Genomic DNA, 20,603 nt, shown 5'->3' with positions numbered 1-20,603 from the left:
TGTGTCCCAGTTAATTCAGTTCAGCAGGAGAAGTCCTCCTTTTGAAAACTCCGTAGAGGTTCCTTGAGCAAGGAGTTTCCACGTGGTACATTCTTGACTCAGGTCCTCTCTGCAGTGGCCGCTGACTTGCCTATTTGTCACGACAAGATTGCCAATTTCGACTTTTGCATTCACGCTTTGACAGGCAACGCTTTTGCTGTGCATACTACTTGCATACTCGACTACTCGTATTTGTTTGTTGAACATCAGTGGTCAAAGCACAGGCATCAAAAAGTCAAACTTGTTAATTTACTTAAAATCAAGCACTAATTTTTTTTCCATTTATATAGTATGGAATTGTCATATTTTGTTCGATATCCATACCAAAATGCGTCAAATTCCAATATAACAAAAACGAAGTTCTTGCAAACAAAATTTCGAAAATAAACCCATAAGGTTATGATTCGATGCTACTCCTTTCTTTATCAATACGCGCCGGGCAGTTGACTATAGGCCGCTTCAAAAAGAAATGATTCGATTCTCTTTCCAATGACCGTGCACAATTGTTTAAATCCATAAATTCCACGTGCGCCGCTTCGGTTCCTTGGAAACCAAGAAGGCAAGGAGTATTGCTGCCGGGTCCGAACGGACCTCAGTTCTAGCGTCTAGGAGCCTATAACTCGCGAGTCCTAGAAGAGGAGGGAACAGGAAAGCAAGGCTCCCTTGCAGAAGTTGTAGCTCGTCCCTGCCAACCCAAGCAGACCGAAGCGAGCGAAGAGGAGAGAGAGGGAGTCATCAGCATGGCGACGGCGACCTGCAACGCGTGCAACGTGAGGTTCGTCGACGACGAGCAGAAGCGGCTCCACTACCGCTCCGACTGGCACTGCTTCAACCTCAAGCGCAAGGTACCGATCGTCCCCTCCGCCGCGACCCCGACGTTTCGTACGTGCTGCTGCGTTCTGAACTTCTGATGTTTATAATGCTTTGTTCAGGTTGCCGGAGTTCCTGGCGTGACCGAGGCTCTGTTCTTGGCCTGGCAAGCCGCATTAGGGGAGGGGAGCACCCTCACGGGCACTCCGATCCAATACGGCTGCGCTCTGTGCGGGAAGGAGTACAGGAGCTCGAGAGCTCACGCGCAGCATCTCAGCTCGCGATCGCATCTTATGAGAGCCTCTGATGAGGGGCCCGATTCCTCCATTGCTGCTGGAATCGCAGTCGTCAAGCTCAAGCCACCTGCTGAGCGCAGAGGCGGCCCGGCTGCGGTGGAAGAGGAGGAAGAGTGGGTTGAAGAGTTGGATGATGAATCTACTTCAGACATGCAAGTGGATGAGGATTCCTTCGGATGTGATGGAGAAGCTGAAGAGTTTGACACCTTGCTCTGTTTCATGTGTGACCTCAAGCATGAGTCAGCAGAAGACTGCATGGTTCATATGCACAAGAAGCATGGGTTCTTCATACCTGACAGTGAATACTTGAAGGATCCCAATGGCCTTCTTACCCATGTTGGACTGAAGGTAGGCATTTGTTCTTCTTTTTTTTGTGTGTGTGTTTTGTGTAGCATAGCTAACGTTCTATTCATGTGGTTTTAAATCTTCATGTGCATTGGTTATTCCACCTGCAGGTGAAGCGGGATTTCATCTGCCTCTACTGCAATGACAGGCGCCAGCCCTTTCAGAGCCTAGAGGCTGTCAGGAAACACATGAACGCAAAGGGCCATTGCAAATTGCGGTATGGAGATGGTGATGATGATGAAGATGCTGACCTGCAGGATTTCTACGATTACAGCAGCAGGTTTTTATCTAGCCTAATTTTACCAAGTTCCTTCTAACAAAAGGTCAAGGTCACTTCCTGCTTCCATGAACAAGGAAATTTGAAAGGTTTATTTAGTCAGGGGAAGATCATGTGGGGTACTACCATATTCATATGAATGTCACGTGAACTGTTGCATGGATGGATTCCTATTACTAAAATCTACTGACTTTTTTTTGAAATAATAAAAACCTACTGACTTAACGTATCAGGGTTGTTGGCATGGATATGTTCAGCAATTTTCAGAGATACATGCCTGGTTTGTTTTGTTGAGCTGTGACCCTCGTATATTCCATAAAGTTACTTGGATTGGAACTAATTGGATATTTGTTAGTTATAAACATATTATTTGTGGTAAAATAATAAAATTCGTATGCATCCAGTCTAACAGTGTTACTCTCGCTGCAGTTATGTTGATGTCGAAGGTAAGCAGTTGGTTGCCGCTGATGGTGTTAACAACAACATCGAGCTTGGAATTGGCGGGTCAGAGCTGGTAATCACAACCAAGAGTGGTAAAGGAACTCGTGTCAGAACTCTTGGTTCTCGGGAATTTACCCGCTATTACCGCCAGAAGCCACGGCCATCGGCTGTGACAAACTGTGCTCTTGCACTCTCCCTGCCATCCAGGTATGCCATGTACCTGTAACTTGTCCATTTGACTCTGTCGTGTCAGTGCATCATAGCACATAGTTCGCATTTGGCAAGGCCTTACTATCCGTGTTTTCCCCTTCAGCTACAAGAGCATGGATTTGGTGGCAGTTCAGTCTAAAGAGCAAAGTCTAAGGATGAAAGTTGCCTGAGCAATTTCAGTTTTTTTTTAATGTGAGCAACGAACACAAGTGAGGCCGACGAACCAAAATCAGTAAGGGTGATGATGCATGCATCGATGATTCTGAATGGAACTTGTAACATATGGTTCATTCTAATTAGTATAATAATATATTAAGTGGGATGGTCAATGAGTTAGGACAATTTACCCAACCAAATAAAAAGATCGTTATTATTTTAACATGAATCAAATGATACAACTAACCGAACACATCAGTGTGACTCAAACCAAAATCGAGTGCAGGTGTCAAGCTCTGGCAGGGGGCCTCACTATGATGAAGCCCTGGCAGGAGCTTCACCATGACATGCTTATGGTGTCTGATGCTATCCTTGTCCATCACTGACATTTATTTGTGTGCTTAACATTTGTCCAAAAGGAACATACCTTTCCATGTAAATCTTTTTGTTGAATCGTGTGTTTTTCTTCTCTGTTCTTTGCCGTGTCGTGTGCTAATCCTGCCGCAAGGCATTTGCATTCGCTGGTACAACTTCCTCGTGGCCAAATTGTTTACGCAGTCCCTTTGCTTTGTTTTTTTTGAACTTGCCTGGGCAAGAATTACATCAGCAGAGTCCATTTGTATGTCTTTTTTTTTTTAACGAATCCGGCAGGAGAGTTGCAGATTGTAAAAGAAGTTCCAAACTCAAAAGTCGATTTGTGCATTAGTTTACTTGAACCCCTGTTGTAAACTTCTAATATTTAGATGCCGATCGCCTCATCAGGCTGCACGGTGGAGCAGCCATGAGTTTCATCTGCTCATTTCCTTTGTATGGAAACGTAAGAGAACTTGTCTTTATCTTCTAGCTCAACCGATGTGATGCGCAGGTAGAAGGCTCAAGGAATCTTCTCCATTTGGTACCACATTCTCTTCTTCTGCCCTGCACGCGTCATTCACACTGACCTACTCGTCACGTCACCAATGTCAAAGAGACAGGAGACGGTACATTGTACGTACACGGTTTTCCGATTTATAACATGGTGGATTTCCACGTGGTTGAAAACACACCTCTTTTGAAATTTCAACCTTCCAAAACTAAGACGACTGTTCCCACATAAGATTTTGACCAACAAATCCATAATAAAGCTACCATTTTTTTCGAAAAAAATAAAGTTACCATTTACATGTACCATACTTAGAATGCATGAATTTCATGTGAATAATTCGAATCATGTAATAGTTATGAAAAGAATTTTTTTTGCTATCTAAATGGGACCATCATGGTTCAGAGACCACTATATTGTGGGAAAGATAAAAAGGTGTTCAACACTTGACCAAACATCTGGAAAAAATAAAGAAAAGAAAAAAGAAAAGGAAAGCTGCGGAGGCAAGCGGCGGAAAATGTCAAACAAAAACAAGAGTGGCTGCAATCGCCGGCCCGGCCCCTCCCACTCTCTCTCCTCTCCTCTCCTCTCTCCCTCTCTCTCTCCACTCGACGCACGCAACGCAAGCGCAAATGGCTCAAAAAGTCCAACTCCAAACCTAGACTAGACTCTCCCCGAGGCGACGCCGCAGCCGAGCGCGACGCCGCCGTCCCCCTTCCCCTCCTCCCGTCCCCTCCCGTGCCGCGCCGCGCCGGACGGCCCCTCCCTCCCTCCCTCCGTCCGCCGGATCCTCCACCCGCGGCGGTGCCAACCCTCTACCGGTCGAGCGGAGCGGAGATCCGTGCCCGGTCTCGTCTTCTGTTGTTGGTGAGTAATCCCCCTTCTTGTTTGCGCGGATAGGCTCCCTTTACGATGGTTTTGTTCGCAATCGGTTCCAAAATTCTGAATAGTTCCGGAGTCGACTCGATTCACTCAAGTTGTGGATTTGTGCGCGCGCGCGCTGCATGGTGCCACCCAGTTAATCCAATCCATCCCCGCCGATGCCCATCAGCGCGCAGAATCGATCGATCTCAGATGACACCGCGCCGTAAAAAGTTGGTTGTTGGTGCAGGTGTTGATGCGGTTTATTTTTTCCGAAATTTTTGGGGGTTCAACTGAACCCCCGTCACCTCACGGCAACTCCGCCCCTGGGCAACGATATTTTGGGATCCAAATCGGATTCAGTTCATGCGCACTTGTTGATTTCTGTTGGATTTGTAGGATTGGTAGAGTTTCTGCAGAACTGCTGAACTGTAGGAAATCATACCATTATGCTGATGAGTTCTCATTAGTCCTTTTCCAGTGTCAAGTAGTCATGTGGGTTTATGGGGGAATCATTACATGGATTGATTGGAGGTATTAGGATGTTTGTACCTGCCATGTTGTCCTTTGATGGAAATGCTAATTATGTCATGCTGTTCAACCTGTTGTTGTACACTACTGAATTTGTGCACGGAACGACTTGGAATTGATCCGACAGCCTCTTGATGTCATGCAGGTTGTAATGAAAAGCTGTGCTTGCTAGGTTCACGAGTTTTGGTTGGAAGTCCGACATGGGTTCAGGAAACCTGCTCATGAAGAAGGTGGTAAGGCACAGCTCTTTTGACCTGGACATACAGCTTGATAAGAGTTGGATGGAGGATGTTACCTGCCCGATCTGCCTTGATTACCCTCACAATGCAGTCCTACTGAGGTGCACATCTTATGAGAAAGGCTGCAGGCCGTTTGTCTGTGACACAGACCAGACCCGCTCAAACTGTCTCGAGAGATTTAAGGGTGCATATGAGTTGCCTGCCAACGTGAAAGTTTCTTCGTTAGCCGTGCCTCCTCTTGATAGCATTATTCATATTGTGCCATCTAATGCAAACAACCGCCCAAGCTGCCCTTTGTGTAGAGGTGATGTTATCGGATGGATTGTTATCGGTGAGGCTCGGATGCATCTTAACCAGAAGAAAAGGTGCTGCGAAGAGGATTGCTGTTCCTTTGTTGGTAACTTCAATGAGCTTCAGAAGCACACACAACAAAAGCATCCAGATTCACGCCCTTCAGAGATTGATCCTGCTAGGCAAGTTGATTGGGACAACTTCCAGCAATCTTCTGATATCGTAGATGTGTTGAGCACAATACACGCACAAGTTCCCAATGGAATTGTTCTGGGAGATTATGTAATTGAGTATGGGGATGATGACACTGGAGAGGACTATGAAGTTTTCCGCAGGGTCAGGACGAACTGGTGGTCATGTATATTTTGCAAGGCATTTTCGAGATCTTCAAGAAGCCGTAGAAGAGCAAGAGCAAGGGAAAGAAGAGGCAATGGAAGAAGGAATGGCAATCAGGCAAATCTGGAAAATTTCAATCTGGAGGTTCCAACACAATCTGTTGAATTAAGGGAAATCAGATTTGATGAAATTGATGATGAATACATAGTAACAGGGGCTATTCCTAGTATTGCAGCACCTGGAAGAATGGCTAGTTTCCATTACAGGTATGTATAAGTAATCCTGTTTTCAATTTTCATCACTGTTGTTGGAGAATGCTATTGCAAATGTGCTAGTACTAAGAACCATATGCCCTTCATAAAAATGATAAACATACACAATTACACAAACCATGCTATTCCAAACAAATCAAATAAAATCCTTCACATAGACGTACAAAACATGGGTGACAAACATATTGCTCTTTTAGGTTCGTCCTGTTGTACTTCTATAATGGCTACCTGAGCTGATGAGCTATTCAGCTAATAGATTTTTTTTATCATATTGTACTCTGGCATGTTTTCTATCTCCCCTGCTGATGTCGAGATGCACTATGGATGCATCATCTGTGTCACTTTATTTATTTTCTGTCTGTTGCATGTTTATGGGGAGGTAGTTTTGGGTATGTTATTTAGTTTTGTAACATGTGCATGAAATCTTGAGATACTGGAATTTTACTTGCATCCTTGGTTGAGCTGCTCTCTAAAATCAGCCTAAGCTGTTGATTGGTGATAGTACCTACATCTTTTAAAGGATCTTTGATCAAATCCAATTAGTTTTTCAATTCTGACTCTATTCATATGATGCTTCTGTGGATGCAGAGATACAAGATATGGACGCTGATGCATAGAATCCATGGTTAAAAAGAAAAGAAAGAATAGCTGTTATGTGATGTATCGATCATCATAACCATTGTACCTCCGCTCATTTGAATTTTTTTCCCACCTCTTGTCCTCGGTAGGCTCTGCCCCAGTTTAAACTTATCTGTGCATAAAAAGTAGCAACAGAACCCCGCTGTTCGTTTGCGACAGGCCTCATCATCCTAGTTTTTATTTTTGTATATATATTTAGCACCCATCTCTACAGGATGTTGGTGACAGTTCTTTTTTCGCAATGCTTCTTCTTCGATGTAGCGCAGCTTTACGTAAATCCCCGAAACAAACTTCAGTTCATGGAATTATCTGTTTGGAGACTTTTGTCTATCTGGCTAGTGCAGATAATGTAGATGTGGTATGTGTTTTTCCTGAGAAGACATTGGGATAAGACACACCATCTTGGGCTTAATCGTGTGTCAGTTTTGTGTTCACAAGTGGAAGCTTTCCCCAGACAGGTGCCTGGAAAGCTACAGGTCGCCAAGTTGCTCTTCGCTTGTGCTGGTGGTAGGTTTCTCTTCCTCCTGATGAGCTTCCGTGTTGAAGGCTCTGAGAATTGTTACCAGCAGGCTCTGATTTCTTCCGTGCCATCCATTTGGATCCATGGCGATGCTGTACACATTTTTTAAAGATGCTATCAGTCAGAGACGTGTTGAGGGATTGGGATGAGCAGGGGAAGGTACGTGTTGTTGGAGAGCCAGTTTGACCCTACCACCTGTGTGATTCTAAACTGGGATTTGAGTACGGTCTGAATGCATGTCTGGTACATGCTCCGTCGTGGTCCTTATAATTGAGCTTTCGGCTTGCCTTCCTTTTGCGTTTCCAAATTTTTTAGGTGATCTGGCTGGTGATGCCGGTGACAGGGACCTTTGCAAGTTCTTTTGATTAGCTTTTCGTTTTTTGTCGGTTTGCCTGTCGTTTGACCACGTCGCTGACATTAACATATTTGATCGATTGATCTTATACTAATCTCTGGAGAACCAAATCGAAGTACTTATATTCTTCTGTGATACGGGTATCAGAATGGGCCGCACTATCAGCTTTGTCTCTCCTGTTCTCCTTTCTCCAGCTTCGGCACTCGAAAGGCGAATCGGAGGTGACAGCCGCTCCGGCGCCACTCCTTCCGGTTCCCCCTCGTTCAGGCGAGTCCCGGGCGTGGGCTCTTGCGGCTTAACCAAGGCTTGGAGTCCTTCGTTCAGGGAGGAAGAAGATCTGCTCGAGCTCCGGCGTCTGTCAGTGGAGCTCGCGCGTGAGGATGACGATGAGAAGCTGCTGGAAGCTGTGTGTGTGCGCTGTAATTTTACTTTTTCCAGGTGCTTTTCTGGTAAAGGGTGGAAATGTACTGTGCTTCTTCTTTAATACAATTCCCTCCTTTTGCCAAAAAAAAAAAAGAATGGGCCGCACTATCAGTAGGTAGGGTACAACATGTCAAAATTGCATTACCAAAATACTGCGCCAAGCTCGCCGCCTAGAACATCTCTCTTGTTTGTTTGGATCAAATACACATGTGAGGCAGCAGTGGTTTTTTTTTAAAAAGCCACGTAGGCCCGGCGTTCCACGTCACACCAGCCCATCGGGTCCATCCTCCAGAGTCAATAAAAAAGAAAAGTGGGTTGCCCTTTGGTGTTGGGCATTCTACTCATTTAGTTAGTGATCGACTGGCTGCACTGGTTTGCTAACTCTAAATCAGATCAATTTTGATCAGGCTAAATTAATGTAAAGTGCTCGTGTTTGGTTGGGTAGCTAAAAATAACATAATTTATTACGCTAACGTTTGGTTGGCTGCACACAATACGATTGGATGACCCTGTATTTACTAGAGGTGAATTTACCGCCCATGTTTTTCCCTCTTCTCTCCGCCGCCCCGTCCTCGCTTCCACCTAGACGTGCCCCGCCGTCGCTGATAGGCTCCTCGGCATCCCCATCCCCTACCTCCATCATCGCTTCCTTCCCGCTTCTCCTCCACCAGAGCTCGCTCTCACTCATGCGGTGGCGGAGGCTGCGGCGAGGCCTTCATGTGGAGGACTTGAGGAGCTTCGGCGAGGCTCAATCGAGTTCGAGCACGGCCCAATCGAGCTCCGGCGAGGCTCAATCGAGTTCGAGAACGGCCAATCGAGCTGGGCACGAACCAATCGAGCTCCAACGAGGCTCCCCCTTCGTTCACGGGTGCTTGTCTCACCAACCGAAGCGCTGCTCCCTCGCCGGCCGGAGCGCCGCGCTCCCACAGCTCCACTCCCGTGCCGGCTGCAGCGCCGCTCCCGCGCCGGCCGCAGCACCATGCTCCCGCGCGTGTTTCTGCTCCTACGCCGGCCCAAGCGCCGCTCCCGCGGGCTGCAGCGCCGCCGCCACACAGGGTTCCGCTGCCGCGCCGGCCGCAGCGCCGCTCCCGCGCGCGGCTCCGCAGCGCGTCGACCTGCTCAATGGTCGGAGATGGAAAAGGGGGAGGTGAGCTAAGGAGACGGAAAAGCTACGAGAGGTGATGAGAAAGCAGAGCCATAGTTAAGCCAAATCTGCATTCTGGAAGCGGATCTCATTCTTGTTTCCTTCCCCGTATTAGCTAAGTCTGGCTAAAGGTCCTGTGCATGCTACCAATCGCAGTGAAGCTGCATTATGGGAGCATGGACAGCGGCTATGCACCTACCAATCACAACCTTAACCCACCCAGCGGCAGAACAGTGTGGCAAGCAGTTCCGGGCTTCCCGACACTGAAAGTTCGTCCCAGAAGTTTCGAGCTGTGACTAGAAAACCCTGGGCACGGCGTTGCCGCGCCATCTTAGAGCGCCAGCGAGAGAATAACCTGGAGAGAATAGCGAGAGAAAACTCTTATCTTTTTCAGAATGGTCTATTTCATTCCTTATCTTGATAGGCGGTGTCTCAAAAGAACAGCTAAATATTACTTTCTGCTTGAAGTTATATAGTTAGTGTGACTGTTTTATATATACGATATAAGGTAAGACTATCATCATTATATGCAATCGATCTGCATCTCTCCTTTATATGATGTCAAACTGTCAATGCGAAGGATCCATATGGTGCTCAAGCTTGAAAACCACCGAAAAATATGTGTAAAACCCCTATATATTCTGTGACGTACGGTTGCATATGAATATTTGATCATTACAAGGAACTCTACATTAATAATTTAGAAGGCCCCATCACTTCATCAGGAATCGCCTTATTTTTCGTTGCACGGGTAAACTTCTGATAGATCAGAATAGCGAAGTCATATATCTCTTACCTTCCCTGGGAACTTCGTTCAAGATTTTCCAAGTTGGTGAAAAAACAGCACAGCTGAATTTTGCTCGAAGGCTACTATTGTCACAACAGTAAAAATCAATAGCCAGGGATGGATCTATTTGGTGTGGAGCCAAATGACGAACAACATTGTCCATGTGTAGGCTGTAGGCACATGAATGAGAGAGTTTATTATCTTTTGGTTATGGAAAGGAAAAGAGATGTAGTTCCGTTCATCTGGTTCCAAGAGTCTGCTTCCAAGTTATGCAGTACAATGTCAACTGCATAACACATAGAGAGCATTACAACATTCCTGCCACACGTCTCTCTTATTGGACAGTAACTAAATGGTAATAGCTGAGGTGAATTGCTTGGTTCTAAAGTAACATATATCCATTTGCTCTTAGTTCTTCCTCCTCCTTTTGGGTTCTCTTATTCCTTTCTTGTCTGTCACTTGAATATTCTACTGCATTGATTATCTTCAGTTGCTGTGAGCTAGAACACATCTTGTAGGTAATGATATGCTGAGGATTTGAAAACATGCTGGAGAGAATTCATACATATTAGAAATCTGTATGATGCATTTCACTGAACATTATTTTTCTTGTGACCAGAATACAGTTGTAGTGCTGGGACTTGCTGCATTTGCAAAATCAAAAAGGTCTGAGCAACGGAGGTTAAATTTGATCAACCGCCTGATTAGACATTGCTGAAATTTATCTATTTGTTGAGATTTCCAACATAGGCATCGCTCTGTTTCTTACTTGGGTTAAGAATCGCTGTCACTGCTGTTGATGATGGTGGCTCCATTTAGTGCTCCTGATAATGTCATTACCCTGAAACGTGATGAGAAAAGATTAGAACTGCATAAGGAGGAAATAATTCAGGCTAATGATCCTGTTTATGACGATTTGATTTTTACTTTGAGCATGTAACTTGAAGCTGGATAATTTTAGCTGATGCAAGGATAGCATCAACAAATTGAGCGAACCACAATATTAATTGATGGAGAGAAAAGAGGCCAATTATACCCAACTTGTATCTGGATCCTGGAGCTTTCTACTACTAGTGCAACAGCATAGAGGAATTTCGCTGAACACATAGGAAGCATCCATGGTGAGTTCGGCCAGCCAGAGCGCACGAGAGAAAGAAAGGAGCCAAGAAGCTTAGCTCGTCAGCGGCCAGCAGAGTGATGGGACGAGGAGCTGCAGCGGACGGGTTGGAATCAGCGATGCCGGATGAGGTGCTTCGGGGAACAGTGCCGGCGGAGAAGACAGTCTTCGTGCAGAGAGGAGAACGTTGCGCCTGCATACGAGGCACCGCGTTTGCCCTGCCGTTCGCCTTGGCAGCGCACGGCGGTCGTCCTTCTTGGTGGTGGAGGCCTATAGGGGCACCCTGCAACGCATCGCGCAGGCGGCCATCCTCGGCAAGCAGGTGGACCACGGCGCTTCAGATGCAGGCAGCGTGACTAAGCCTGAGGCGGCCAGGGCGTTCCCGTAGGAGAACGAGCAGGGGGCAGGGATCCACGCCTCCACGGTGGTGCGATATGGCATTCCCTCGAGCGGGTGCTGGGCATGCGCCGCTGCGGCGGCGGACTGGGACTTGGCGACTTGTAGAGACGGCAATTTACTTCTTGGAATACACTTGGACTTGGGTGGTGACGGCGAAGAAGGCCACGGCCTGGACAGCTTCGATTGTGAGATGCCTGGGGACAGGGGAGCCCTGTTGTTCTCCTCTAAAGCCGCCATTGTTGGCTTCCTCCCCGTCTCCCCTCCCCGCCCTCAGCCCCTCTTTGGAGCCATAGGAAGGGCCACGGAGTAGCGGCGGGGAGCGAGGTCGAGGCGAGATGGAGAGCCGGCGAAGCGCGCAGAGGGAGGCCACGAGTGGGTGCTCCGCCGTCATGCGCCACTGCCTCTCCGGCTCGCTGCTCGCCCACCCGTGCACCACGGCTGCCATTGTCTTGGAGTTCCTCAATCCAGCGCGGGCTCTTCTTGAAGGATAGCTTCACGGACTGTGGGGAAGAAGATTGGTGGCGCTGTCCGATGCGCGAGGAGGCGGCGACTGGCGGATGCGAGCAGGGAGGCGATGGGATCCTCTCCGTCGTGTACCCCGGCGCCGGCGGTGCCTAGTCTGGAGAGTTCGGGAGGCACCATGCCACCATGTGACGTCGGGCCAAGTCTGGAAGGAGCGATGCCGTTCATACAACATCCAACGGCTGTGAATCGACGGGAGGTCCAAACGGACGGTGACGACGTCAGCATGACGTGGATTAACGAGATTAGCGATTTCCTGCCAGGATTCGTTCTTTAGAGATTCCTCGGGAAATGGATAACTTCTCTCTGATTTCTTCCGATTTTTGAGCAAAAAGAATGTTGGGAGGGGAGGGACGCTCAAGGGCAGCTGTAGTCAAATTGAAATCCTACTATCTCTCCCTCTCTGCACTTATGAAATGTTTGCTAGAGCGCGTAATGAGAGCGCCTCAGAGTTTGCCGTGCTATTTACAGTCCTCCTGTGTAGGGGAAACTTAGCTGCCAACTTGTGATTAGACATTCAGACTCTCTCAATTTGGTTGTGATCATCAATTATGTGCTCTTCGTTCTGTTATACAAGTACAATTTGGTTCTTGACATTCAGAATCTAAACCAATTCAGTGGATCAGTGGACACAAGATTCTTGACGATGGTGTGTACAGTGTACTTGCGGAACCGTTTGTGCTTTCTGATTATCATGGTGTTCATTATTCTGGTTTTGCATTTGTTGATGAAGACGATCTGTAGCCCAAGTCTGAGTTAGAAATTTGGAGCTGCTAGCATTCGGACGTTCGATGGAAAAATTTTCATCGGACGCTTCATCGCAACATTGAAAATGACTTCTGAAATATTAGAAATTGCCGCTCGCAACACAAAAAAAAATATGTATAAAAATAACGATGTCATCTGATTTTAGGATAGAAAATTTCCACCGCGACATTATCCAATGTTTCATGCAACATTTATGGAGAGCGACAGCATGTAAAAGCAAAGTTTGCAACATCGACGCATTGAAAAATTATAATTGTAACATTTTAAATTGCAGTTGCAACAAAAATATATTAATTTTTTAAAGTGATATTAGTAAAATAAATAATTACTGAAACAAACATTGCAACATTCAATTAGAACCCATGCCACATCCGTCCAAATACCCTACAACATGCTTACCATCAAGGACAAGGAGTGAGAATATTGTACAACAAATCAATAAATAAATAATGAGACAAAACTTTAAAATCGTTGCAACACTAGTTCAATCCTCCATTAATTTCCAGCGCTAAGTGCGTTTCGGGGGGCGCACGATGCATGCAAGAAGGGAGCGTCCGATATTTCTCCTCGTGTCGAACGTGGCGTTTAGGAGTCTTAGTGTATAATTTTATTATACTATTATTAATACTATGAACTATGTAATTGTGGCTGTTGAGTGACATGAGAATGAAACTCCTCTCACATACTTCCTCCATCTATGTTTATAAGATATGGTAGAACTTGACACGGTCTGCTAAATAATACTTTGACCATTTATTTATCTTATATTCTATTATTTATGGTTATAAACTTATGATCATTTAGAGTATATTTGATTATGAATCCAACTACATTATAAAAATAAAAAAAAATTAATAGTTAAATTATTGGTCAAATATTGCAAAGTTTGAATTTTGATATGCGTGTGCGCCTTATAAATAAAAACGGAGGGAGTATGATGAAACTCGTCCTTCTCTCTCCTTATAAAGACCTTATCAAGTCAGCAGAATTGTTGATGTAGTATGTAATTTAACGCTCATAGAACTATCCATAAAACTCCCACTAAGACTAATCTTAGAAATTTTCTAAATCAAGTTTAGAAAGCAAAATGTTCCCAACATGACACATTGTAAGGACAGAATAATTACATTACTTCATTAGCAACATGAAAAACAATTTCGTTAACACATATAGAACAGAACAATAATAGTTCTTTCCAGCAATCTATTGATGATCGCATTACACATGGACAGCGAAACACGTTGATACACCAATGGGCAACGATCTAAACCCCTACAAAACAGAGCCCTAAATCCTGTGAAGAGAGGGGATCAGAGAACGTCTCACGGCCGAGGAACTCCCACATCTCGCTCGGCTTCTCTCCCGCAAGTTTGGATGCATCTTCTTCTGCCTCTGCTCCAACATCTTCGGCGCCTCGATGACCTGAATCTTCCGTTGACGCTTCACATCCTCCACCTGTTGGTAGCCCTCTCGAAGCTTGCGCTTGGTGGCCTCCATCATCTCCTCGCTCTGGACACGGTTGCCGCCGCCGTTGCCACCGGCGGGTGTCTTCCGTCTTGCTTCGGTGTTCTCTTCCATCTTGCCCTGAGCCCTCTCGTTCTGCGACGGTGCTGCGACCTTCACCGATGCACTGCTATTGGCCGGCTTGATAGGGTTGCTGCGGAGGGAGGCCACCTTCGTCTTCGTCGGCGGCGCGTGCCTCTCCTTGTCTTCGTCGGCGGCGAAGTGAGCATCGCATCCGCGCGTGCGTTCGGCAACTATGGAAGAGGCGCTCTCGCGCAGGATCAGCGGCTCGTTCGCGCGCTTGCTGTTGTTGACCACCTCAATAAATCGTATGGCTCCGACGAGAACGGCCTCGGTGGCGGCCATCCACCGGCGCACGACGTCGTCCGCGAGGCCGCGCACCCGCGCCGACTCGTGGTCATCCGACAGGACGACGACCGCCCCGGCGAGACCGGTGGACTCCGGCGGGCTCGGCGCCGCCACCCGCAGCGTGGCCAGGGCCTCCTCCATCGCGGCGTCGAGCGCGGCGCATAGCTTCTCCGCCACGCCGTCGTCGTCCCCAGCGGCGCGCAGCAGGCCGACGATCCGGGCCCTCACGGACCGGAACTCGCCGCGCGGGTGGCCGGAGGCGGCCTCGATGGCGTCGTCGATCGCGGCGAACGCGGGGAAGAACCGCTCCCACCGGCGGAGAGGGCTCCGCGCGGCGGCCATGGCGATGGCGGCGGGGGCGCGTGCAAAGACTAGCAGCGAAGCCGGGCGAGGCGTGGACGAGTGGATCGAAGAGGGGAAGAGAGAGCTGGCGGGTAGCGGTGACGAGGCATGGAGGGAGGGCTTGGTTGCTCTTAAGGAGTCGTCGAGTCCGACTGCCGGAGGCGGCGCGAGTCTGGCGCGACCGCGCGAGCGACTCGAATCGGAAGCGAAGAGCGCTGGTGCCCGCCGATCGGAGCGGACTCGGAGTCGGATTCGGATTGGACCTCGTCGTTCACGCCGTGTGGATCCGGCGGCCAGACTCAGGTTGCACGCGTGTTTCTGAAGATCTGGACTAGCACGCAGTGGAATGGAAGCTGCAGACTACTGGTACAGGAACTGGAGCAAGGGCCGAGCCGAACACGACGACGCTGGCAGCTGGTGGTGAGGCAACAGAGATCAAGCAGCGGCAGCTAGCCCGTGCAGTATGCGCGCACCGGTGGCGCCATGATTCTAAACTCTGAATGAAGCAACTAAAGCGCAGAGAGACGCCTGCCGGTGCTCAGAATGAGAGAAAAAATAGATGCCTAAGAGCAACCCAGCAATGGCTTCGTCTTCCTCTCGTCAACCCATCGGCGTAACGAGTGGAAGCATCTGACCGTAGCTTGCTGAACCTCTATAGTGCTGCGCATCATACAAGGCTTACACACTTCGCATCAGCCAGTCGTCAGCTAAAAGCAGCCAGTGTCTGAACTTCTGGAACTGCTAACGCACAGATTAACAAATTACACCGGGACTTCAGAACACCACCAGCATATGCCGTAGTTTACACATTGCAAAGTACTAGAACAAAACAAAGTAAGCTCTTCATGATCAAACATGAACTTCAAAACCTTCTCATGATCAACAATAGTACATGACGTATCCACAATGGTGCAACATGTCAGACAATAGGAAAATGTCAATAAAAATACATACTGAGCTAAGCTCACCTGACTGAAACTTGCTACGACATATTACAAGTTTTACAAAAAGAGGGTTTAACAGTCATCACCGGTACATCTAACTGTGCCCCAAGACAGACAGCAGCATCAAGTTGTCCAACAAGTACCGTACATCAAAAGATTAAACTATACAGAGTAGCCCTTTTTCCCTACCATATTGCAAGTCAGAAACATCTGAGAATACATATAAAGTTTGGTACTTGTCCCACAACAGTAGCTTATAAATTGTAATTATCTGGTAAAAAGGCCAAAACAAACAGCAATAAAAATGAACATATCGCTATCCTTTGTCTACAGAAAGCGAGCGATCCGGAGTAAGCTTATTATCTTCCAAGCCAAGCCAAGTAACTGCAAGATGCTCATTCATTCTTCCAGTTCTGTAGGTGAAGACAATCAAGCTTCAGGTTGCATAAGAACTCGCATTAATTTGCAACGAAAATGACTAGAACCCTTTTGGAACTCAAACGGTGTTGCTTGCCAGAGAAAGCTCATGTATTTCTGTAAGCATCCACTCTTCTCCAGTTTGTCCACCAAGCACTATCGCTTTTGTTCCTCCAACGACACAAGTGCTGTGGCCCCAGGCAAACCTGGGAGGACGCCCTGGAACATTCAGTATTCTCCAAGTAGGCTTTTCTTCAGTAGGATCCAACAGATACAGCTGTGACGCTGAGTGAAGACCTGCAACTGAGCCACCAAATATCAAAATCCTTCCACCAGGCAGGCTAACCGCAACATGATCAAGGCGAGGAGGTGGACCTGCCCCAGCTGGATTTCCAGCCCCAGGCATTCCACTCCCAGTGAGGCATCGCCAGCAAGGCTCTTCTTCACTTAAGTCCATTGTGTACACATCACTAGACCGGAGTCGCAGAGGGCCACTCTTTGCAAGACCGCCAAACATCAGGATTTTCCTGCCACCATAGACAGACATTGAGTGCCCCAGTCTGGAAGGTGGCTTCCAAGATGCAGGTACCTCTCTCCAAACTGGCCTGTCCATGGTTACATCGAGAAGATATGTGTCACTGAGCAGTACACCTGAATCAGCACAGCCACCAGAAACTACCAACTTTGTCCCATCCAAAGTGCAGGAACTGTGCCAAGAGCGTGGAACAGGGGGTGCAACTCCAGGTATCTCACGCCAGGTTGGTTGTTTTGCATCCAAATCCAGCATGAATACATCGTTAAGCAGACCCTGCCTTCCACATCCACCGAAAACAACCAACCAAGATCCATTTAAACATGACAGTGTATGGCCCCAGCGACCTGGAGGAGCTGCGCTTACATTGATATGCCTCCACTCTGGATTGCTGGCATTTAAATCCAATACAAATGTATCATTCATTGGTTGCATGTTTACACCTTCCCCACCAAAGAGAACAACACGGTTCCCTACAGCACAGGCACTGAAATTGCATCGAGATGGCTCCACTGCACCCCCAACTGTCAATTTCCTCCAGGCAACAGCTTCCAGAGTGGTCAGTTCTCTTGCCAGCCGACCCCAGCCCAATCTTCTTGCAGCAGGCACTGTCTCAAGAGCTTGAGTAGTCTCACTGCCCCAAGCATTCTGGCAAACCATTCTCCAAAGATCTTCATTTCTTGTTAAGTGATACATGCGCCTGCACACAGAGCTCACAGATGCTATATCTCTTGGTGACAACCTTGACAGTATACTTTGGCAAAGCACTTCATCCGTCAATTGGAAGATGCTAGAATATTCCCGACAGAAATTGCTCTCCCCTGGTCCCGTGGATATGGGTCGAAATGAGTTATCTGGAGCAAACCGTGTTGATCTCACGGGTTCCTTTGTTATAGAGCCAGGCAATGGTCCCAGATCAACATTAGCATTAGTGAAGAACTGAATGCCCATATAGTGGGTTATGGTTGCATCATCTCCATATATAGGGGTCAGATGCAACCTGTTCATCAATGGAGAGCCATCCTTCCTGAAATTTAGTAAATCACCGCGGAACTCAGTACCGTTGTCTATGCATCTTCGAATATTTGAAACCATTGCTGCATCGACTAGGGGGTGCCTCCTTTGAGCAAATGGTCCCCTACATTGCAGGAACCGGCTGAAAGACAGAAGAAATGGTAGTTTAAAAATATTTAATGAATATTAAATTAGATAATAAACAAATTGCACAGGCTATATCATGACATAATTCAAGGACAGTAATGAAACAAGCAAAGAGGAGAGATGCATGCAGACAGACTGTATTTTCAGTTTCCACTGAACCTGGGAAATATCAGTTCAAACCACATTTTAGCAAAGCAGAATTTCTGCCTCCCCCGAAAACCAAGGTATTAAGCACTCTCCCGAGGAACTAAGGCCATCTTCCCAGGTGTCCACTGACAATCCACATAACCCTTGTGCTTTTTGTGGCATGAATGTGAGAGAAAATATACATAGATCCACAGGGTAAGAATCAATTAAACCGCACCACGTGGATCCTAGAAGTTAGAAATTGCACAGAGTCCCTATTGTATGTCAGTACAGCTGTCTACACACACTAATGAACTGCTAACTAGAACAACTGTTCAAATCAACAAGTAATTTAAGTATTGGGGAATTTTCAGATTTGCCACTGGTTTTTATTTTCACAAGAAGGCCACTCGGATGTTAGTTTCAGTAGCATTTTTGCAATTCTCCAGTGGCAGCTTGCAATGTTCAAAGCAGTGGCAAATTTGCAACTACCCCAAACTTTGCATATCTTTGAACTGTAATTTAATATATATAACGTGAAAGTGCACTTGGAATATTTGACATTGGTTAGTTCAAAATCAAACAAACCAACATCAAGTATTAAGGGGTGAAAGGAGTAGTTACATACATGAATCATGTTTCTGCAAATCTTGACTCAAATAAAAAGCTTGAAGGAAATTGATACACAATTAGCCAATCACCTTACAGACCAAGTTTAGAACCTAAATGTGCGATTATTGTTTCCTATTCACTTTTATATACTACTTTTTTAGACATATTACTGATTGTCTGATTTGCAATAAATAATTCCCATACACTACTCTTCGTTGTTCCCTCGTTGAGTTACAGCATGTGGGCATGTGGGGGATCTTCTCGTCTAGGCTAACTATCTTGGAAATCCCTTTAAACCATATGTACCTACCATAGAGCTTGTACCATCTAGTTTCAATTCACAGAAGCAAACTGCAAAATACCAGTCCTCTTAAGCATTTATCACTATCAAGTATCAACTGTTCAATTATCAAATGCCAAATTATTTAAGTAGACAGGACAGATAAAGGACCCATTAAAGATACGCCCTGAACTGATCATGTCCATTATTTTCATCCTCCAGAAATCAAACATTCTATCAACTTCCGTCTGAAGGTGCTAACTTACATTAGAGGTTTTTTTGTCTCCAAAGTAAAAAAAGATATGACTTCAAAATATCAATATCATGCAAGTCAAAGCCTCACATATTATTCTGTTTGGAATTTAGCATGGTATCATACCAAAAAAACCTAGAATCAAATAATCATAATAATGGAGAACCATCAAAGTTAAGTCACAAACTTGCAGGGTGGTATTACATACAAGATACAAATACGATCAAGTAACTCTAATCTACAGTAAATGGAATCACCCCCATAAAATCTGTTAGGCAAACCCCATACTAGCAGGACATAAAAGATAAAACACCACAGTACTACATGGTTTTAACTTAAAGTCTTCTATACTATCTGTTGTACACTATATTGACCATAAACCAGCGATAAACATAACATGAGCACTGGGAAAGACTTTTCTAGCAGCTGAATGAAGAAGAATGGTCAAGAGGAATCCTAATATAGCAAAAGATGTCACTACTTTCCATTTTGCTCAAATGGTGTGTCTTCTAACAGTGAAATCAAGCACGTCGCATTCTAATACCCAAAATCACCAAAACAGGAGCCCACAATGAAACAGACAGAAAAGCAATACTAAGTTTTGCTTGATTCTAAGCACCCAGTGACCCAGTCCTTGCACCTAAGATTAGCTCAAGGATGCCTGTCCCTTCCTACTTCGCTAAGAGGGAGAGCCTCCTAACAGCAAAACTGAGCACCGCTCAGTATTAAGTTCACTTCTAAATTCTTATACTCAAAAGCACCAACAGATGCTTACGATGTATCTAGAAAAATAACAGTAAGTTTTCTCGATTCTAAGCGGCACAAACTAATCAGATTGGTCTGAAACGGAATTAAAAGGAAATGAAAGCATGTGGGGGTTAAGGCTGATGAAGCACCGACCAGTTCCTGCCGAGCACCTCCTCGGCGCGGTATCCGGTGGCGTCCTCGAAGCCGCGGTTGACGTAGATGATGGGGCAGTCGGGCTCGAGCGCGTCGGTGACGACCAGCCCGCACGGCCCGGACGCCCGCAGCATGCCCTCGATCGCGAACGTGAACATCCCGCCGGCGCCTCCATCTCCCCCGCCGCCCGAGACTCCCACCTCCGCCTCCGCCTCTTCCTTCTCCTGCTCCTCCTCCTCGCCGGCGCCGACGCTGCCGGCGCCGTCGGACTCGCTGTCCCACTCCATGGCCGAGGGGGCGGGACGGAACCCTAGCTCCGGATCCGGGGGCTCCCCACCGCGGGCTCAGCCCATGGGAGGCCACGCGCGCGGGGCGTCGCGCGGGGGATTAGGGTTTGGTGGCCAGACCTGGCTGGCTCGGGATTGGGTTTTGCCGGGGGGAGAGAGGCGAAGGGGAGGCGCGGGCGGAATGGGCGGAGGTGGTGGGTTCGGGCGGGCTCGGGTTGGAAGGAAGGAAGCCAAGAC

The 20,603-nt window shown here is 46.9% G+C and overlaps 4 protein-coding genes and 1 long non-coding RNA gene across 5 annotated transcripts; 2 read left to right on the top strand and 3 right to left on the bottom strand.

Moving 5' to 3' along the window:
- Positions 1 to 605: 605 nt before the first annotated feature.
- Positions 606 to 3,050, top strand: LOC117852754 (cytoplasmic 60S subunit biogenesis factor REI1 homolog 1). Its single transcript, XM_034734996.2, has 5 exons — positions 606 to 884; positions 972 to 1,493; positions 1,601 to 1,770; positions 2,197 to 2,415; positions 2,522 to 3,050. Exons 1-5 carry the CDS (start codon positions 780 to 782, stop codon positions 2,586 to 2,588), a joined length of 1,083 nt encoding a protein of 360 aa, XP_034590887.1. The 5' UTR covers positions 606 to 779; the 3' UTR covers positions 2,589 to 3,050.
- A 959-nt stretch (positions 3,051 to 4,009) lies between these two features.
- Positions 4,010 to 6,847, top strand: LOC117852755 (uncharacterized). The gene is made up of 3 exons (XM_034734997.2): positions 4,010 to 4,303; positions 4,974 to 5,960; positions 6,555 to 6,847. The coding sequence occupies exons 2-3, from the start codon at positions 5,029 to 5,031 to the stop codon at positions 6,574 to 6,576; spliced, it is 954 nt and encodes a 317-aa protein (XP_034590888.1). The 5' UTR covers positions 4,010 to 4,303; positions 4,974 to 5,028; the 3' UTR covers positions 6,577 to 6,847.
- A 3,087-nt stretch (positions 6,848 to 9,934) lies between these two features.
- Positions 9,935 to 12,445, bottom strand: LOC117852756 (uncharacterized). The gene is made up of 2 exons (XR_004639912.2): positions 10,604 to 12,445; positions 9,935 to 10,478 (listed from the first exon to the last, which is right to left on the bottom strand). It is a non-coding gene; the product is annotated as an uncharacterized lncRNA (long non-coding RNA).
- Positions 12,446 to 13,739: 1,294 nt separating this feature from the next.
- LOC140222529 (uncharacterized) lies at positions 13,740 to 15,544 on the bottom strand. Its single transcript, XM_072293306.1, has one exon. The coding sequence runs from the start codon at positions 14,852 to 14,854 to the stop codon at positions 13,928 to 13,930; it is 927 nt and encodes a 308-aa protein (XP_072149407.1). The 5' UTR covers positions 14,855 to 15,544; the 3' UTR covers positions 13,740 to 13,927.
- Positions 15,545 to 15,689: 145 nt separating this feature from the next.
- LOC117852630 (adagio-like protein 1) lies at positions 15,690 to 20,591 on the bottom strand. Its single transcript, XM_034734807.2, has 2 exons — positions 20,080 to 20,591; positions 15,690 to 17,903 (listed from the first exon to the last, which is right to left on the bottom strand). Exons 1-2 carry the CDS (start codon positions 20,364 to 20,366, stop codon positions 16,295 to 16,297), a joined length of 1,896 nt encoding a protein of 631 aa, XP_034590698.1. The 5' UTR covers positions 20,367 to 20,591; the 3' UTR covers positions 15,690 to 16,294.
- Between the last annotated feature and the right edge of the window lie 12 nt (positions 20,592 to 20,603).

This window comes from Setaria viridis, chromosome 4, assembly GCF_005286985.2.
Source record: "Setaria viridis chromosome 4, Setaria_viridis_v4.0, whole genome shotgun sequence".
Lineage (NCBI taxonomy): Eukaryota > Viridiplantae > Streptophyta > Magnoliopsida > Poales > Poaceae > Setaria > Setaria viridis.
The sequence above is the reverse complement of the archived record's forward strand: the minus strand, read 5'-3'. Positions and strand labels throughout refer to the sequence as shown.

Bases quoted from the DNA above. Each gene is read 5' to 3' on its own strand.
- LOC117852630 (XM_034734807.2), bottom strand. From the start codon at position 20,366: ATGGAGTGGGACAGCGAGTCCGACGGCGCCGGCAGCGTCGGCGCCGGC. The intron at 17,904-20,079 runs GTCGGTGCTTCA...TCTGTCTTTCAG, and splicing joins GAGGTGCTCGGCAGGAACTG to CCGGTTCCTGCAATGTAGGG.
- LOC117852754 (XM_034734996.2), top strand. From the start codon at position 780: ATGGCGACGGCGACCTGCAACGCGTGCAACGTGAGGTTCGTCGACGAC. The intron at 1,494-1,600 runs GTAGGCATTTGT...TTCCACCTGCAG, and splicing joins TTACCCATGTTGGACTGAAG to GTGAAGCGGGATTTCATCTG. The intron at 2,416-2,521 runs GTATGCCATGTA...TTTCCCCTTCAG, and splicing joins GCACTCTCCCTGCCATCCAG to CTACAAGAGCATGGATTTGG.
- LOC140222529 (XM_072293306.1), bottom strand. From the start codon at position 14,854: ATGGCCGCCGCGCGGAGCCCTCTCCGCCGGTGGGAGCGGTTCTTCCCC.
- LOC117852755 (XM_034734997.2), top strand. From the start codon at position 5,029: ATGGGTTCAGGAAACCTGCTCATGAAGAAGGTGGTAAGGCACAGCTCT. The intron at 5,961-6,554 runs GTATGTATAAGT...CTGTGGATGCAG, and splicing joins ATGGCTAGTTTCCATTACAG to AGATACAAGATATGGACGCT.